The sequence below is a fragment of the Neurospora crassa genome, linkage group III, assembly GCF_000182925.2.
Source record: "Neurospora crassa OR74A linkage group III, whole genome shotgun sequence".
Lineage (NCBI taxonomy): Eukaryota > Fungi > Ascomycota > Sordariomycetes > Sordariales > Sordariaceae > Neurospora > Neurospora crassa.
Genome location: NC_026503.1, coordinates 109,283 through 126,908, shown reverse-complemented (window position 1 = coordinate 126,908; position 17,626 = coordinate 109,283). Strand labels below are relative to the sequence as shown.

At 53.7% G+C, this 17,626-nt stretch overlaps 4 protein-coding genes and 1 non-coding gene across 5 annotated transcripts; 2 read left to right on the top strand and 3 right to left on the bottom strand.

Moving 5' to 3' along the window:
• Positions 1–243: 243 nt before the first annotated feature.
• On the bottom strand, positions 244–2,589 carry NCU09497 (bifunctional D12/D15 fatty acid desaturase). The gene is made up of 3 exons (XM_952764.2): positions 1,295–2,589; positions 1,034–1,202; positions 244–945 (listed from the first exon to the last, which is right to left on the bottom strand). Exons 1-3 carry the CDS (start codon positions 2,220–2,222, stop codon positions 753–755), a joined length of 1,290 nt encoding a protein of 429 aa, XP_957857.1. The 5' UTR covers positions 2,223–2,589; the 3' UTR covers positions 244–752.
• Positions 2,590–4,811: 2,222 nt separating this feature from the next.
• NCU15644 lies at positions 4,812–4,927 on the top strand. The gene has a single exon (XR_897843.1). It is a non-coding gene; the product is annotated as a 5S ribosomal RNA (ribosomal RNA).
• A 629-nt stretch (positions 4,928–5,556) lies between these two features.
• Positions 5,557–7,324, bottom strand: NCU09498 (hypothetical protein). Its single transcript, XM_953334.2, has 3 exons — positions 6,734–7,324; positions 6,451–6,646; positions 5,557–6,379 (listed from the first exon to the last, which is right to left on the bottom strand). Exons 1-3 carry the CDS (start codon positions 7,189–7,191, stop codon positions 5,816–5,818), a joined length of 1,218 nt encoding a protein of 405 aa, XP_958427.2. The 5' UTR covers positions 7,192–7,324; the 3' UTR covers positions 5,557–5,815.
• Positions 7,325–8,477: 1,153 nt separating this feature from the next.
• NCU09499 (hypothetical protein) lies at positions 8,478–11,967 on the bottom strand. The gene is made up of 2 exons (XM_953335.2): positions 11,543–11,967; positions 8,478–11,483 (listed from the first exon to the last, which is right to left on the bottom strand). The coding sequence occupies exons 1-2, from the start codon at positions 11,732–11,734 to the stop codon at positions 8,775–8,777; spliced, it is 2,901 nt and encodes a 966-aa protein (XP_958428.1). The 5' UTR covers positions 11,735–11,967; the 3' UTR covers positions 8,478–8,774.
• A 634-nt stretch (positions 11,968–12,601) lies between these two features.
• On the top strand, positions 12,602–17,358 carry NCU09500 (hypothetical protein). The gene is made up of 3 exons (XM_953336.3): positions 12,602–12,870; positions 12,947–15,931; positions 15,983–17,358. Exons 2-3 carry the CDS (start codon positions 12,983–12,985, stop codon positions 17,093–17,095), a joined length of 4,062 nt encoding a protein of 1,353 aa, XP_958429.1. The 5' UTR covers positions 12,602–12,870; positions 12,947–12,982; the 3' UTR covers positions 17,096–17,358.
• Positions 17,359–17,626: the final 268 nt, after the last annotated feature.

Below are 17,626 nucleotides of genomic sequence, written 5' to 3'. Positions count from 1 at the left end.
GGGTGGTGATAGGAGATGTTTCCAAATTTTGTCAAAGATGAGGTGAGTAGACTATTTTCGTACCCTTCTTTCGCTGAGCGAGACATGTTGAACATATTTTGATAAGATTGGCTAGCCGCAGGTGATCTCAACCAGCTTCCAACTTTTCGAGCTTCCAACTTTTCGAGCGCAGCTTCTGGGGCTGTTCATCTTCGGGCGAATCAGATCATTTCTCGCAGGACACACAGGGAAACACCTCAATAGGTAAGCTCTGGATGTTTATGGTGGGTATCATTCTTTTGGTTCTTCAATCATGCATGCATGCCCTCCCTTCTATGATGCATCTCTACCTCTACACACACATACCCTCGCTCTATCCTCTTTGTCTATCTATAGCTCTAGTAAGTCTAATAGCTTCCAGATCTACCATACCTCTATTCTACCAGACTCTCTCTCTCGTCTATCACTTGTTTGATGTGAAATTCCAGGTACCGAGTTATCCAGACCTTTCAATGGTGACCGTTATGTACGCCTTTTGACCGACCGAACCAATCAGAACGTGGCACAGATCCATCAATCATGAAGAAGAGTTGAGATTTCTTTGTTTTCCTTTTCTTCCAGTCTTTCTCCCTCCTTTTTTCCAACATCGTTCTTCTGGTACCGGTTAGAGCTACCGAAGTAGGTAGCACTAAACCAGGGCAGCAGCCAGCACTCGAGTACCTAGGTAGGTAGGTAGCCTCCTCAGAGTGCCCCAGGAAGCAGAAAAGAACTGCTTACTGGGTGCTCTGAACGGTGTGCGCCCAAATAAGCGCGCCGGGGACCTGGGGGTCCGGAACGACCCACTTGCAGTGGGTGAAGTTGTACCACAGCTGGCCCATGAAGGAGCGGTCGTCGCGGTGGTAGAGGGGGCCGAGCATGGGGCGGATCGAGTTGGTGGCTTCTTCGGCGTAGTAGAAGGGGATGCGACTGTGCAGGATTTGGGGCGTTAGCGAGGGACATTGAGGGGATGGTTTTAAATGAGAAAATAGCAGGGATATCTGATCTGAAGACTTACGGGAACAAGTGGTGGACGACGTGGTGGTCGATAATGTTGTGGAAGAGGTGCTTGCCAATGAAGCCAAAATCGCGGTCGACGGTGGCGAGAGCGCCCTTGACGAAGGTCCACGAGTCGGCGTCAAAGTGGTGGACTTCCTCGTGGGTGTGGTGGAGGTAAGTGATGGCGACTGTTTTGAGAGGGAGCGAGAGTTAGTGCGCTAATTCCACAAAGATCACAAGAACCACCAGACAGAGGCGAAATGGGCGAGAGACAACTTACCCAACCAATGGTGAACCCAGAAGTACTGCTGGAAGTACAGCAGACCTACCATCTGCCAGCCAACAACCTGCGCGGCCTGGTAGAGGATATAGCCCATGATCATGAGACCAAGATCGGACAGGGCAATGTAGATGGCCTCGGAGTTGCGGAACACAGCAGAGGAAGGCTCAAAGTGGCTAACCCTCAACCAGCCCATGCCGCCCTTGCCAGTCTCCCACTGCTTGCTGCCCTTACCGGCGGAGACGTTGAAGAGGAGGTACATCTGCCAGCCGGCCAGCTGGTGGGCGATGAGCTTGACGAGCTGGACAATGGGCACATCCTCAAACATCTCGGCCGTCTCCTTGTCCATGTACAAGTTGGCCAGCTTCCTCTGGTTGCGATCAGCCTCGGTGGCAGGCACAAACGCCATGTCCTTCTCCATGTGGCCGGTGAAGCGATGGTGGCGATGGTGGCTGAACTTCCAGCTGAAGTAAGGGACCAAGAGGAAGGAGTGGCCAATCCACCCCATGACGTTGTTGAACCACGTGTGCCTCGAGAAGGCGCCGTGGCCGCACTCGTGCGCCAGAATCCAGATGCCCGTGCAGACGAGACCCTGGAGGTAGCCGTACAGAGCCCAGGCGCCGTAGCGGAGCGGGGTGGAGGCGATCAGGGGGATGTACTGCCAGGCGAGGTAGCCGAGGCCAAAGGCCATGGCGAAGTCGCGGATGAAGTAGGCCATGGAGATCCAGACGCGCGGGCGGAAGCAGTGGTCGGGGATGGCGTCGCGGATGGTCTTGATGTCGGGGTATTCGATGGGCTCGGCCGACTTTTGGCTGGAAGAGGAGGAGGAGGAGGAGGGAGCAGCAGCAGAGACGGCGTCAACGCCGGTGCTGACAACCTCGGGCTCGGTGGCGGCCGCGGCCTTGTGGCTGCGGGTGGTGACCGTCATGTTTGTTGGGTGTGGTGATATTTCTTGAGGATATCCAAGAAGTGAAGAAAGAGGGTAGGAAGAGGAGGGTAGAGGTAGTGTGGAAGAAGACCTGAGGTTCAACTCACACTCGACACACCTCTTTCAGAAAAAGAAATTGGTGATGGGAGGAAAACGAAGAGGCTCGGGAGAAAAGAAAGAAAAGAAAAAAAAGGAAGAGGGAGTCGGGGACGGGACGGGACGGCCAAAAGGGTGGTGGACGGGATGGGATGGGAAAAAAAAAGTTATGGGGTCTCCTTCTATCTGCGTGAGCTAGTCTATCTAATCAGCAAGCAAGCTGCGTCCCCTAGTGTGTACTGGACCTTGTCCAGACAACAGGCATTGCGCTAGCTCCTTTCTTCTCTCTTTTTTTGTACCGTCTTCAACCCTGCACGGCCCCGATATCGTTCGGCGCTCCTTTTTTTGCCCGTCTCCCTTTTTTTTGTCCCATGTGCGCATTCGTTGGAGTGTTTATTGCCCTCTCTTCCTTCTTTACTTTTGATTTTTCTAATTATTTTTTTGCTTTATTCTTTTATCTCTTGGTCTCCATACCTGGGGTCCTTGGCTTGACCTTCCCCTCACTCGCAAGGGGGGGTAACATAGGTGGCTCCTCAGGGGCCCCCCAGGCCCAGGGACAGTTTGGGAGACGGTATCCACAAGGCGAAAATGCTTAGCGCGGTTTATCTTTGACACTGACCAACCGTCACCAGCGAAAGCGAAACGAGCGGGTTCGGGCAGGAGGATCCAGATTCGGGAGAGGACGGGCTGGAACGAGGAGAGGGGTGAGCGGTTTGAAGTTCGACTGGGGAGGAGACCAATGGGTATGGCAAAAACAAGAAAAAAAGGGAGACGAAGATACCAATAGGAGACGAAGGGGGAAACGAAATGCTTGTGATTTTAGATCTGTTGGTCTGATAGTGGTTCACCGGTAGTGTACAAGTAGAAGGACGGACTTCACACTGCGGTGAGGATTGAGGATTGAAAGCACAAGATCCATGTCGGTTGCGAGGCGAGAGGTGAAGTGAAGGGTTGACAACTGGCGGGGAACCAATGGAGTGGCCAGACTTTTCCTTGGGTTGCTCATCCTCTTTGCGCCTAATCTGATAGGGGTTCTGCAGATCGGCCTTTTTGAAAGTCGGTTTGGCTTTTCTATTTTTTTCCTGGAGGATGCCAGCGAACGAACCATGGCGCGGTGAGCAGTTCTTCTTCGCTGGGACTTTGTACCTTTCTTCCATAGAAGCATTCCTTTCCCCTTCTTTCTCCTCGAGCTCCAATTCCGTTTGGACTTTACATGTACGCTACACTCCTAAGTACATATCCATCTTTCAGCTCTTCCCCGGATATTCTGCAGCACCGTTGAGCCGTCAGCTTCGGCTCACAAGTTGTCTCAAACCCTCTCGAGTCGGGCGACCATCAATTCCCAAAACAAGAAAAACTCGGTTTCCAAATTTGGTGGCCTTGCCCTTGCCTGCCCCAGACTTTTCACCGCCCAAATTCGCACCAATGGGAAATGGCAGCCCCTGCCTAGTCCATGCACAAAGGGTCTTAGCGTCGTGTCTGCTTGCAATTTGACATTCTTCATCGGCCAGATCCGCATCGACTTTGGGGGGGGGGGGGGGGGGGGGGGGGCAGCGGGCAGGCAACTCGAGGGGCAGGGGCAGGCAGGCAGGCAGACGGGGGTAGGTATCTGGAGCAAGACCTAGGATCCACCGGCTCGCTTAGGTCCACTTCGCAAGTGGAAGCAGATCAAACCACGGAACACTTCCACTGCCATTCCAGGGCACTCGGTCTTCAGACCGACCTTCCATGTGTACATAGGTATCAAAGCCCGCTTTGTGGCTTGATTGTGAGACATTCGCTTTATGTACCCTAGTCTATGTTCACCGCGTGGACCGGCAACCTTTAAACCAAAAAGAAAAAAAAAAAAAAAAAAATCAACGAGCTTCCGAAGACGGACGATTTCACATGCAACCCTGAAACGAACCACAGTTGCGAAGCTAGCACGACAACAATGCCAAGTGGGGTCAGCCAAAGTGCCACTGGCTGCAACTCTCCCAACCCAACTTCCTTCTTCGCTGCAAGGAAAAATCCCCAACACTTTTTTTTTCTTTTTTTTGGGGTGTGACCTTGGATTTTCCTGACATTATCAGATCGATTGATACCCTTTTGCGCTGGCACTTGATATCAACAATGCTTAGCAATCGTTGGTGCGCCGTGTTAGGGGTATTTCTTTTGCCGACGCAACATGGTCAGTGACAATCGTGTCAATGAAATGCGCCTGATCTAGGTACAAGTATTCTGCCAAGTGTAGAGGTTGAAATGATTGAACATTCAAGAGTACTAGAAGAGGTGAATTGCCCTACAAGTGCAGTTGAGACGAAACTGAATTACCATAGCTTGACTATCCATCGATCGGACCTAGGTACTTGCTGTAGGCATGCGATTAACAGTGGAACTGAAGGTCTCCCTATGGAAATCGGACGACATTCCCCCGACCAACAGAGCATCATCTCCTTGTTGCTCCTCTCAGACCTCCAATATGAACGCAACTTACAACCTTCTATATCACATACGACCATACCCACTGGAAAACTCGGGATCCCGTCCGCTCTCCCATAGATAAGCCAGTGAGGGCCTGACTAGTAGTTGGGTCGGTGACGACCAGCGAATCCCAGGTGTTGTATGTTCTTTTTGTCTTTTTTGATTAACTCGCGTTTGCCAATAGGTATGCTTTTCTCCTTTACCACTTTTTACCTATGGACTCTTTCACTCATCATTTCATGCGCATAGTCTTGATGTGTTGCAGCTCTGGCCCGATGATCACTAACCTCTGGGTCCAGTTCCTCTTCCGAATCCAATGACTCTCCTCTTTTCTCAGCGGGCAGCCTAGCTCTTCCCGTCCTCCTCTGCCTCATCAGGCTCATCTGATGTCCAGCATGTGAGCTTGATCTTGCCGTCCATCGGATTCGATAGAGAGACACTGAGGGCGCTGTCTGTGGGTCCACAACTAGGGCTGACCAATGAGATGTTACACAGAACATCGATGGTCTTTTTTCCCCGATCCTTCAATGTCGAATGCTACAAGGACACTCTGACTCTGCTTCTGTTGTAAACGTACAACTTCTTCGCAAGTCATATTGAGAGCTCTATCACCACCCTGCTCTCCCTCAGGCCGTGTTTTTGAGGGTCAAAGACGTCAATATATTTCTGAAATCGTCCTACGTCCAGAATAAGCTCGTACCTGCCTCAAGATCTGCATCTGAGTGCGCTCCTACACAACATCTGTTCTGGTGTCCTCGACCATGCCATTTGTTTCCGTTGGTCAGCTTCTGTTGAAATTGTAGAGGTATACAAAGGTTGCCCTTGTGTCTACACTAAATTACTAACACCACGTCTACACTAGTCTAGCCGGGGTATAATCCCCCAACTACATCTATACAGGAGAAGAATACACCACTTCAAGTTTCTCACATTTACCTCCAAAGAGCACAAACCTCCAGTGTATAGACACTACCTCTAGGTAATGGACATTTATTTACACCAGACCCGAACCCCTGCAACTTCACCACCTACCTCTACACAGCCACGGTCGCCTCAAACGCATCCGCGTACATGTACAAGTAAAGCAACCCACCGGGGTTATGGAACCTGACCTCGATCTCTCCCACGCCCGTCTCATCCGTCGTAAATGGGCCCACTCTGGGACGTGCGAACGCCGAGCCGGGGGTATTGCACTGCACATTGCCGTTGGGCACAAGCTGGCCGGCGTACCAGACGCTCATGTAGGCAACGTTGTTGTAGTTGAGGCAGCGGTACATGAAGCTGAGATTGTAGGACGTGTTGGGACGGGCGAGGAATGTCTGCCGAATGGCCGTGTAGCCGCCAATCGTCGGGGGGTAGACGCGGATGACGACCTGCCCGCCGGCGCAGTCGCCGGCGCTCACGCATGGGTTCACGCCGTTGATGATCTGCAACGTGCCGCCCGTGGTGGACACGGTGTCGGTCCAGGGTGAGATGTTCCCGGTTGTAAGGTAGGACTCGAGGCCCGAGTTGAGGATGGGCTGCGCGGGGACGACGCGGGTGGCTTCGGCAGAGACGGTTTGGATCACGTTGGTGGTTTCGGTCGTGGTCAGGGTGCCCTTGCATATTATGTTAGTATGCACGCTGTGTGGATTCATGTAAGAGGAGAGAGACGGGAGGTGGCACGCACAGTGTACTCGGGAATCTCAGTCGAGGTGGTTGTTTCGGTGACAGTCACGGTCGAGGTAGTAGACCCAGCGAGATGGCAGCTGCAGGCGCTGCTAACACTCGCCGAGGCGGAATCGCATTCGGAGAAGATGGACTCGGCTGGATCGGCGGAGGGCAGCTGGCGGCGCTTTTGGAACAGGGTGGTCGTGCCAGCGGTTCTTGATTAAAGTCAGTTACAGGTAATCAGAGAGAGGAGTGCACGTGCGCAAAGAATAGGGTCACAAAATACAAGAGTCGGGACTTACTCGGTGACTGTTGCCGTCGTCAAGGTAACCACAGCCGTTACGGTCTCCAAGTTGGTGTGGGTCGAAGTGACCGTTTCTACTTCGGTGACGACGGTGGTGGCAGGAGTCCAGGATAGCCATGATGAGCAAAAGGCATCGCCAATACTAGAGACTGCGGTGATGGCGGCAAGACACTGAGCGCCGCCGCACGTAGCAGCCAACGAGCTGGAGGGGATCGAGCTGGAGAGAATCGATGAGCTGGACAGGACAGAGCTGGCCGGAGCTGAGCTGATCAAGACAGAGCTGACCGGAACCGAGCTGACCGGAACCGAGCTGACCGGAACCGAGCTGACCGGAACTGAGCTGATAGTCGGGGTGGTGATCAAGGTAGAAGACGAAGGAGGATGAGGTTTACATCTTGATGCCGCCGCAACCCCAACCAAGACGGGCAACACTCCATGATGCCCAGCGAACTTCATTCTTACAATAGACGAATGTAGGTAACGACTGGAATGACAGATAATGGGCGAGAAATATAGGTAGGTAAGGAGCGACTGAGGTCTGGTAGGAGTGAGGGCAGGTAGTCACAACACACAATGAACTTGCGCGAACCTCCATTGGTATATGTAGATGACAAGTTAAGAAGGAAACCCACCGTGAACGTTCTGGCCTAGAACATCTACAATTTCCCAGGACGTCGCCACTATTGGAACGGGAAGCACGCACTATTGATTTGCGGCTGTTCAGCTCAACACTAGCACGCGTGGCTAATTTGCTCCATGTCCTTGGACGACAAGGATCCTACATCCATAATAACACCGCCCAAAAAAGCCAGTGAAAAGAATTATCGTTTCCAAGAAATCTCCGATACCAATCACATGGAGATAATTTGACACCCGTTTGGATGCCTTTTCTGATTGTAAGTAGACGGGTCGCTTTTGGGCAGCTGAATATTCGTGTTAGCGACCACTTCATCGGTATAGTGTAGGGTAGAGGTAGCTAGGGTAGCGAGGTACAGTACCCGAATTTCCAGAGGCAGATTACTCAAGTGGGCGACTGGCCTTCTTGATCCTGTTTTGTGTAGGCGACGGGAGTTGCCAGCGGCAAAGGGGAGATCGATGTACTCGCCCATGGTCCCCGTGATCTCCGTGCCGGTCCCGGGTCCGGTGGATTACATATTTTACTCCATAGTACTCCACATACCTCCGGCTTGCACCCTACACCACGTGTACTTACTTCTACTGACGGCACCGGAGTCCGGAGACAATGTTACCTTATTCAACCGTTGGCAGTTTGTAGGAGGCCCGGACAGGGTACTTCTAGGTAGAGCCCCGGGTGGGTAGGTAAGTGAGGTGGCGTAGGTCCTGGTACTTTTCGTGTGAATGGTCTCGTTACCTGACCCGGAGGGAAGAAAAAAAAAAGAAAGAAAAGGGGTGGATAAGAGAGTGCGAAATGCGAAATGTTCTATCTTTGCGGGCATTTTCGTGGTTGTTACACACAGTAAGAGTTAGACAGACTACCCGTGCGAAGTTTTCATGCTGGCTCTGTGGGTTTGGACAAAATAGGCCCATGGCACCTTCGCTGCTCCGGTGAATCACCAATCCCGACCTCCTGCTCTTTTCACACCGTGATGGGAGAGAGAAAGGCTTTCGGTCAACAGGTTCAAGTCTTTGAGGGCTTGTGAAAGGAGGCATTAAAGAGGGAGGGGGCTAGGGCAATGGTGTCTTCGAATTCACGGTCACGGTCGTGGTTCGAGAGGGGTTTGGCCGATTGAATAAAAGCCCATTCCAGTTGTTACTGTAGTACGGTATCTGATATCTATACTTCTTCCCTTTCCATCGGGTATCGCAATGACTTTCCCTTCCATGTTGCTCTTGACATTCCTCCCTTGTTTTGGTTCTGTTCTACAAGTGACACTCAGAAACCTACCCAGTCTCGTGCTCACCACATCCAGATCTGGTACACACGCTCTTTCTTTCACAAACAACCCATCCATCCTATTATCTATCACAAGCAGCATCTATTGTATACCCCTACTTTTCAACGCTTCTTGTCCCCATACTCAAAGTGCCTCCTGAACAACCAAACTAGGCCGTCCACTCCCCTTGCTCAGCAAGCCCTCCTCCGAAATCCTGTGCACCTCATACCCTCTCCTCTTCTTGCTCACAAACATACCGATCTGCCTCATGCTCCTCTGCACAATTTCTCCACCACCACGCACTCTCTCCAAACCAATCTTTTCCTCCGTCTTGAGGCCCAGCGGGAGAGGACCCGCCGACAGCTGCACGACTGCGGTACCTTCGCCGTCTGAAGAGGCCTTGGGCTTAGCAGCAGCACTAAGCAACGTGTTCGCCCTCTTGGCGTAGTTGGTAGCTTCGCCAATCATGCCCTGGAGCCTGACAGTTTCATTGAGGCCCTCCAGCGCCACGCTGACCTCATTCTGGAAGTAGTTGAAGAACTCGGCGGCGTCTTGCTGGCTGCCCCACGAGGCCAAGACAGCATCGAAGCCCATCCAGCCGCCTAGGCCAACGGCGTCGATGCACCTGCTCAACAAATCGGCAATGAGCTTGATGGAGCCATCGGGCGGCGCTTCCTGCTCTTCTTCGGGCAACTCGTCGGCCACGTAGCTGGTGGTCCAGCCGTCTTTGATCATCTCGTTGCGAAGCACGTTCATGAGGCAAACAATCTCCTCTGTTGTCAGCAGACGGCGGAGGGTCTGGACGGTGGGGAGGGAGGGGCAGGCAGAAAGCTTGGAGAAGGCGGCGGAGAGGCCACGCGCGCGGAGGGGATAGCGCGAGGAGGTGGTGGCGGCGAGGTACTCGGTGAGCTGGAGCTCTTGCTCGGCTTGGTCGAGTTGCTTGGTGATGGCGGCGTCATCGTCGGTCATCTCGGTGTCCTCGGGCTGCTTGTCGGCCTCGGAGGACGTCGTGGTGGCGTTGGGAGAGGGACGGAGGACCAGCTCTTGCAGCTTGGGAGCACTGGCGCTGTTGAGCAAGTCAAGGCTGCTGAGGATGAGCTTGATGGATGTTACGAGCTCGGAGGGAGAGGTCTGAGTGGAGGAGAGGTAGACGACGAGAAGCTCCATTGCTGGGTCGACTTCGACAAGGACGGCCGGAAGCTCCTCGCCGATGACGTTGTCGACTTGGTTACCGAGTTCGCAGATCTCTTCCTTGAAGGCGGACTTGATGTTGGAGATGGTCAGGTGGCCAGCGTCGACAAGGTAGTTGAGCACGCTGCTCTCGGGAAGGCGGCAGGAGAGATGTGTGGCCTTTTGGTTTTCGCTGGAGCTGGTCCAAGAGAAGACGCGGCTGATGGCGTAAAAGACCCAGCGACGGTCGACCTGGGGGTAGTCGGAGCGCTTGGAGGGCCAGGACCACTCGGGAAGGTCCAAGGTCTCGGTCTTGTCTTCGGTAGTGCTGTTGACCTTCTTAACCTTGTTTTCCTTCTTCTCCTTCTTGGCCTTTAGCTGGATCTTGAACTGGCCTGCCAGCAGCTCCTCGAAACCCTTCAGGTTGTTGGTGTTGAGGTAGTCGTCCGCCTTGGCAGTATCAGCCGCCAGTTGGGCAAGGTACTCCTCCGTCATGGTGCCAGGGAGAGCCTCTGCAAGGATAGCTGAAGGAGGAAGCTCGATATGGCCGCGTCTCTGAGTAGGCTGAGCTCTGGGAAGGCCGCGGCGGATCGAATCTGCGAGGAGGCCCTCAGCGCGGCGCTTGCTGGTACGGGCCTTGGGGGCTTCAATCTGGACGGCAATCAACGAGGTTCCGCGAAGGCCAACCGCGATCTCACGGCTAGCAAGATAGGTGACAAGCTCGCACGAGGCACCCTCGCCGGCTTCAAGGGGAGCAGTAGCCTGGAGCGAGCGGTAGACGGGGTTGTAGATGGTAAGGGAGTCGGCGGTAGCGGCAAGAACCGAGGTCTTGGATAGGCGCAAGAAGGAGGTCATCTCCGGGACCTCCAGCTTATTCTCGAGACGGGGGATACCGCCGTTGAAAGCATATGTGTAAAGGACGCCCTCGGCCAGCTCCTGCAAAGTGCCTGACCTGACGTCGAGCTGGAACTTGGCGGCACCGGTCTTGGTTGGGAGAGGAGCGGCGAAGATGGGAATAACGTTCTGCTGGTTTGCTTGTTGAGAGGCCCTCTCGGTTGGTAGGGCAAGAATGTGCAAGTATCTCTGGCGTGTAGATTCGGACTTTTCTGGCGACGTGACGAGCACCAGGATGTCGGGGTTGAAGCCTTGGCGGTGAATCTTTTCCTGGAAGACGCCAAACAGCTCGTTCTTTCCACCAAACATGCCATCGATGACATCGGCCGCGAGGGCGGGCTGGACAAAGTCGACATGGCAGCCAGTGTTGGAGGGCAGCTCCTGGGTGAGGATGGAGGGCGACGACTGCCACTTTTCGGTAAGAGTCTCGCCGGCGAGGCTGATCAGAGTGCCGTCGGCGGCCACAGCGATGACATCGTGGGCGGGGGTATCTTGGTTGGTCAAGGTGTCTCTGGAGGTCCGTACTGAGGTAGCCGAAAGATGGACGACAGGCTTAGCGCAACGGTGGACGTAGGTGGCCGTGGTCGAGGTCGTGTTTCCAGCTTCGGCAACGACGTCCTTGAACAGCTTGATCTCCTTCTTGGCCGAGAGAGAGTCTTGTGTCGAGGCATAGGTGTAGCGAGAGGCGGTCTTGGAAGTAGCGGATCTCCATCGCAGCGAGTAGGGGGCGCAGGTGAAGTAGGCCTGGGGAGGGACGAGGTAGGACGTGATGGCTTGCGCCGAGGGGATCTGAAGCAAGAGTTAGTCGGCGACGGACACCAAAGGCAGACGGACAGCAGGATACTGACATCGTAGAGATGGACCGAGTCGCCGTCAATGGCAACGGCGAGCTCGGAGCGTTTCCTCTTTTTGGAGGCGGGCCCTGATACCTGGCCGTAGACCTCGCCGATAGTGTGCTTTCCTGGTCCGTCGGGACGGTCGAGGGGATGCGACAAGGCCTTTAGCACATACGGCTTGTGTATCTGGAGGGTGGTCGCCATGGTTGTGAATGCAGACAGACGGGGTATCGTAGAGTACAGTATGGGTATGTCGAAGGTTGGTGTTTAGCTGTAGTATTCCATTGGCATCGCCGGTCCTCAATCTCGAAACCAAACTGAAGCTCTGGTCAGGTCTCTGCGCCGGGGGGAGGGAGGGGAGGGGAAGGGACTGCGTCTCTCGTCCAAAACCTCAAGACTGCGATCTGAAAAAAAGTTAAGCCAAGACTTTGAAAAATAAGTGGACCCTTGACCGTGGAGCGGATGGCCCGATGGACGTGAGAAAGTGGGGCATTTTCTGGGGAGCACGGTGAGTCCAAGGTGAGCTTTGACCTCACTCAGTTTTCGGTGAGTGCTTGGCTGCTTCCTGGGCTCGTCCTGGACAAAATGGTTGAGACCTTTAAGTGGACATGACACCTTCCACTTGGGCATACCTCTAGTCTTACTACGCATCCAAGCGTCTTGATTACTCCTTTGCATTTGTATTCTACGCAATTTCTGGTTCTTCAACATGCTAAACGAACCCTGACCAATGTCTCTTTGGATCAAATTAATCTCCATTTCGATTTAGTAAAGGCCTTTTTCAATTCTAACAAGCGGTATTGGACTGGTTTTGTGACCCTTCCACTGGTCTCATCTATTTTGTCATGGACAACGGGAGCTGGGGCAGGCAGCCCAGGTACCTAGGTACCTCTACCTACCTCTACTGAACGATGCGCGAGTGCAACACGACTTCCCCTTGGGTGCCGCGGGCGATCACTGGAGCATGCGGCCGGCAAGGGACGGGACTACACTAGAGGCAGGAGCTCCAGTGTAAGACGCGTGCTAAAGTGGCAGAACGCGGTCACCCTTAACATCACTAAGGTAACTGATGCAAGCCGGAGCATCCAATGCCTCTCCTCCCGCGACTCCTTTCAACAGTGAGCCCGTGTTGCAGCCAATGCAGTGCACAGCCTGTATCCAGCATTGCAGGACTTTCGTACTTTACCTCTATCAGGTCAATTGGAGTTCGCATCGGTTTGATATTTGTGACATCCACCTCACCACATTCATCTTTGATTAGGTGGGTAGGTAGAGGTAGGTACCGTCACCATTTATCATAACAGAAGCATGATTCCTGCCTGATAATCCGTCGTCTTCGAGTATGTCTCCCTCCCCGTAGCCATTCCCATCTCCTGACTTCAAACTGGCTACCTGAATTAACCAAACCATCCACAGTTCTCCCCCAACGTGTACTACTACTACCACTACCCCATGACACCAGTGGCTGTCCTCGCCATGGTCGAAAATGGCAACTCTCCAGACGCGGCTCGCAAGCCGTTGCATCCCTTTTTTGCTCCGAACCGACAGCCTGCTCCTCCAGCTCCGACACAAATCCCTTCCGTTCCCCACCCACCAGACACGACCGATGATTCCCTAATGTCCGTCGACGAACCCGTGGAGCCAAAAGTTGAACATGACACCCTGGAGAAGGCAGCTGGGAGACGGAGCAAGCGCCGCAAGGTGTCCCCGGACCTAGAAGACGACCAGGACCACAAGAAACCAAAGACGAGGAAACGGACAAAACCCAATGTCGGCCCGGGTATCGCAACCCATTTCATCAGACTTGAAAAGACAAAGGAGGATGCCGGACAAGAAGAGGAAGAAGAGGATATCACAACCACGCAACAAGAGGCACAGCTACCACAACAGGGCACAAATGAAATAGAAGCGCCTGTCCAGCTCGAGGATGCCATGCCGGCTCCCGCACACGATGTTACTGGCATTATACGGAATCTGGTCGACGTCAATATCCGATCCTCCCCGCCGCCTTCAGTCATCCCTCCTGCCGCCAATGTCGAGCCTCCAAAGCCAACAAAACTTCTCCGCCTCAATCCCAAAACAGGAACAATTGGGTCACCTCCCAAACCAAAACAGCCAGAGACGACCGAGGAGACAGCTCCAACAATAAAGAGAAGGGTACAGCCATCACGCGTAAAGAAGCCAGAGTCCAAGGTTGTGACTATTAAGTATAGCTCCGAGTCGGATGCCGAGACACGCACAAGAGTGGGCGAGAAGATTGAGGCCATTCTCAAGGCCCCAAAACAACCGCAACGGACCAGCCAGCGAGCCAAGAAACCTCCAGCTTCCAAGCCCGCCAACCCAAAATCTACACATCCCTTCTTTTCGGGGAAAGCCAAGGAATCCGCAGCTGCGTCCCCTGCTGCTGAACCCAAGAACGACAAGCCTACCACTAGCGAACCGTCGCAGAAAGTTTTCATGTCTACACCATGTTCGCCCAAGAAGCCGCGTGCTTCGGCCTTCACTGGACGAATGCCCCAGTTCGGTTTCTCCAAGAACGTGCCCTTAAAGTTTCCTGGCGCACAACCCCCGGTATGGCCGTGGAAGGATATGGTACATGTGCGCGGAGACCATGATGTACCTGTGGACCAAGATCTTCAGCTGCCTTTGCCGTCCCGCAAATCCAAGGGCCAGTCAATCCAGGTGGACCAGCAAGAATCGATCATAAACGTGATTAACACCTCAATGGGAATTGAGTCTGTAAAACAAGCTCTTCGCGACTTCAACACGGACGATTTCATGCCTGCACCTCCTGAGCTTCGACTTCCCACCAAGCACTTTGAGAGCGGGAGAAAACTACAGCAGCGCATCCTGCCGGAGCTCAAGACATTCAGGACAACACAAGCAGCTGGCCAACTAAAAGCCCCCCCTCAACTTGCCCGCCTATACGACTCCCTATCCTTCTCCCTGTCAGCCTTCGATCAATGCCAATGCGAAACCAGCAACTGGACACAAAAGTACGGCCCTATCCACGCCACCGAGGTCCTGCAGCCCGGCAACGAAGCCTTTCTTTTGCGAGACTGGCTTCGTGCCTTAAAGGTGCAATCAGTAGAGACCGGCTCGAACGATTCCGACAAACCGAAAAGAGCCAAGGCTGTTGGCCCTGGCAGGAAAAAGAGGCGAAAGAAGCTCGACGACTTTGTTGTCTCTAGCGACGACGAGCTCGAGCTAGACGAAGACTCGGACGACGGAGCCAACTGGGCACCTAGTGGTTTTCGGGGCATCACAAGGAAAACCGTCGTCAAATCCGGGGACTTGTCCAAGAAAGATGCCTCCAAAATCGCAAACACACTTGTCATCAGCGGCCCTCACGGCTGCGGCAAAACAGCTGCCGTCTACGCAGTGGCCAAGGAACTAGACTTTGAGGTCTTCGAGATCAACTCGAGCAGCCGAAGGAGCGGCAAGGATGTGCTTGAAAAAATTGGCGACATGACCAGGAATCACCTCGTCCAGCAGCACCAATCCTCCTCCGAGAAAGCTGGCGATGATCAAGAAGATGCTACTGCAGAGGAGGTCAAATCTGGCAAGCAGGCAACCATGAATGCTTTTTTCCGGCCCAAAACCACTGCAGCAAAACCAAAGCAGCCCACGAAGCCACCACCCACCAGCGAACCAAAAGAGGCCAAGAAAGACAGCGGAAAGGTCCAAAGACAATCCCTCATTCTCCTCGAAGAAGTTGACATTCTCTACGAAGAAGACAAGCAATTCTGGACCACCATCGTCACCCTGATCGCGCAAGCCAAACGACCCTTCATCATGACATGCAACGACGAGACTCTACTCCCCCTCCACACCCTCAGACTACACGGCATCTTCCGGCTAAGCCCACCGCCTACAGATCTTGCGGTTGATCGCCTATTGCTGGTAGCAGCTAACGAAGGTCACGCTCTCACACGACAAGCCGTCGCATCTTTGTACGAGTCGCGCGGCCATGACCTCCGCGCCGCGACTACGGATCTGCAGTATTGGTGCCAGATAGGCGTCGGGGATAGGAAGGGAGGTTTTGATTGGTATCATCCGAGGTGGCCGAGAGGCTGTGATCTTGACGAGAACGGGGATGTGGTGAGGGTTGTTAGTCAGAGCACATATCTCAGGGGTATGAACTGGCTTGGACGAGACCCTGTGATCGGAAAGGCTACTGATGGACGGTTAGTGGAGGAAGAGTTACTGGAGCAAACTTGGGATTCGTGGGGCCTTGATATGGGGAGCTGGCAGGACTCTGTTGGGCTGGAACCATGGGCGGAAGGGATGCCTTCGTCTGGGGCTGGAAGGCTTGAGGCTCTTGAAGCGTTTGAGGAACTGGCTGATGCCCTGAGCGCAGCGGATCTCTGCTCTTCTCGGTCATTTGGGACACTGAACGAGGTAAGATATTTAATTCCCACATAATTGTGTTCGCTAACAGTGATATCACAGGAGCCACTAGACGCCACACTACCCGAACCACCAGCTAAAGCCCGCGACGACAACGTCCTCGGTCTAACGCCGCTCGATTCTCCTCCTCTTACTCTCCACGACTCCCTCAATACGGGTCTTCCAGCAACCATCAAATCGCTATCTCGCTCCGTTTTACGGTCGCGGACCTCATCACTCGCCCAACATCCTACATCCACTGATACCCTCCAGCCACTAAACGAATCCTCTGCCCTCAACATAATCACCAAATCCTTGACCAACCTCTCCCTCTCTTCTCCTGAGCAACCAACTATCAACCGAATCGACCTTGCCTTTGCATTTGACCCTATCGCCACTTCAGACTCCTCTACAGCCACGACATCCTACTTGGACCCCTCCGTCTTCGACCGCACCATGGGCCTCATAACACTGGACGTCGCCCCTTACGTGCGGAGCATCGTCGCTTATGAATCGAAATTGCAGAGGAGGAGGTTGAAGATGAGTAGTTTGCTTAGCGTGAGCGAAGGTGTTGGCACGAGTAACGTGAACGGAGGCGGCGTGGGGCCAAATGTGCCTTTGGGTACGGGGTTAAATAACACGGGAGGGGGGACGGGAACGAAAAGGATGCGCACAACGCGAGCTGCACTATCAGCACTGGAGGGCGGAGAAAGGAGCGTGAAGAGGAAGGAGAGGTGGTTCAAAGGGGAATTGAATCCGTTCCTGGTGGAGAAGACGGGCGGGAGGGGCTGGACTGATCTCACACTCCAATACTTGGCTGACTTTCAACACTCTGGAAACCGTGTTGCTGTAGGGGAGGAGGAGATAAAGACGGTTGGTAGCGTTTCTGGCGCGTCGGAGGTGTCTGTTCCTTGGGAGGCTCAGCAGGTTGTGTCGGACGTTGCCCCCGTGCAACCGGGCGTTGTGCAGACAGCTAAGCCCAAGAGGGGTAGGCCGAGGAAGAACATGGCGAGGGTTGTCGAGGTCGACGAGGCTGCTCAACCCGACGAGCGAGCGGAGCCATTAGCAGGAGTAATAGGTGGAGAGCAGGGAGTGGATGAGTTGGCGGGTGAGGCTACGGATGTGGCTACGGTTGCAGTTGCGGCTGACGACGGGGACGTTTCAATGACCCAGTAGGAAAAGGGACGTCGACGTCGTAATACGCGGCTGGCTGGAATCGGTAATGGAGGTTGCTCCAACTAGGAATCAAGCAACATGACATAAGAGGTCTCGGTGTCCAAACCTGTCCTACCTGTAGCCTCCAACCAGACTCGAAGAGTTTCCTGTTACAATCGTCATGTGGGGGGAGGAGACCCGCCTGTGATGGGATAGTAGTACCAGAATTGCATGTGGCTACCTATACTGGATATAACGTAAAAAGCAACTTACGAAAAGTGCCCTTCAAGTGCATTAACCGCGCGGTGCCTCACGCGGCGGAAGCATGTTAGGTAGGTAAGTATGTACCCTAGAGGTAGTCTGTGATACTCCATTGGTTCATCCGCTGGCATCAATAGGTGGTATTTGGCGAGGAGCCGCGTCCGCAAATGGAGATAAGACTAAAACAAGGCAACCACCAAATGACCCGATATGTAACTGTTTGCTTGCTGGTCTGAAAGAGAGTGAGGAGACTTCGTTGCCTCAAAGTGAAGATGTCGTGTCTAGGACTTT

Bases quoted from the DNA above. Each gene is read 5' to 3' on its own strand.
- NCU09497 (XM_952764.2), bottom strand. From the start codon at position 2,222: ATGACGGTCACCACCCGCAGCCACAAGGCCGCGGCCGCCACCGAGCCC. The intron at 1,203-1,294 runs GTAAGTTGTCTC...CTCTCAAAACAG, and splicing joins CTGGGTTCACCATTGGTTGG to TCGCCATCACTTACCTCCAC. The intron at 946-1,033 runs GTAAGTCTTCAG...AATCCTGCACAG, and splicing joins GTCGTCCACCACTTGTTCCC to TCGCATCCCCTTCTACTACG.
- NCU09498 (XM_953334.2), bottom strand. From the start codon at position 7,191: ATGAAGTTCGCTGGGCATCATGGAGTGTTGCCCGTCTTGGTTGGGGTT. The intron at 6,647-6,733 runs GTAAGTCCCGAC...ACTTTAATCAAG, and splicing joins ACGACGGCAACAGTCACCGA to AACCGCTGGCACGACCACCC. The intron at 6,380-6,450 runs GTGCGTGCCACC...ATAATATGCAAG, and splicing joins CTGAGATTCCCGAGTACACT to GGCACCCTGACCACGACCGA.
- NCU09499 (XM_953335.2), bottom strand. From the start codon at position 11,734: ATGGCGACCACCCTCCAGATACACAAGCCGTATGTGCTAAAGGCCTTG. The intron at 11,484-11,542 runs GTCAGTATCCTG...CTCTTGCTTCAG, and splicing joins ACTCGGTCCATCTCTACGAT to ATCCCCTCGGCGCAAGCCAT.
- NCU09500 (XM_953336.3), top strand. From the start codon at position 12,983: ATGACACCAGTGGCTGTCCTCGCCATGGTCGAAAATGGCAACTCTCCA. The intron at 15,932-15,982 runs GTAAGATATTTA...GTGATATCACAG, and splicing joins CATTTGGGACACTGAACGAG to GAGCCACTAGACGCCACACT.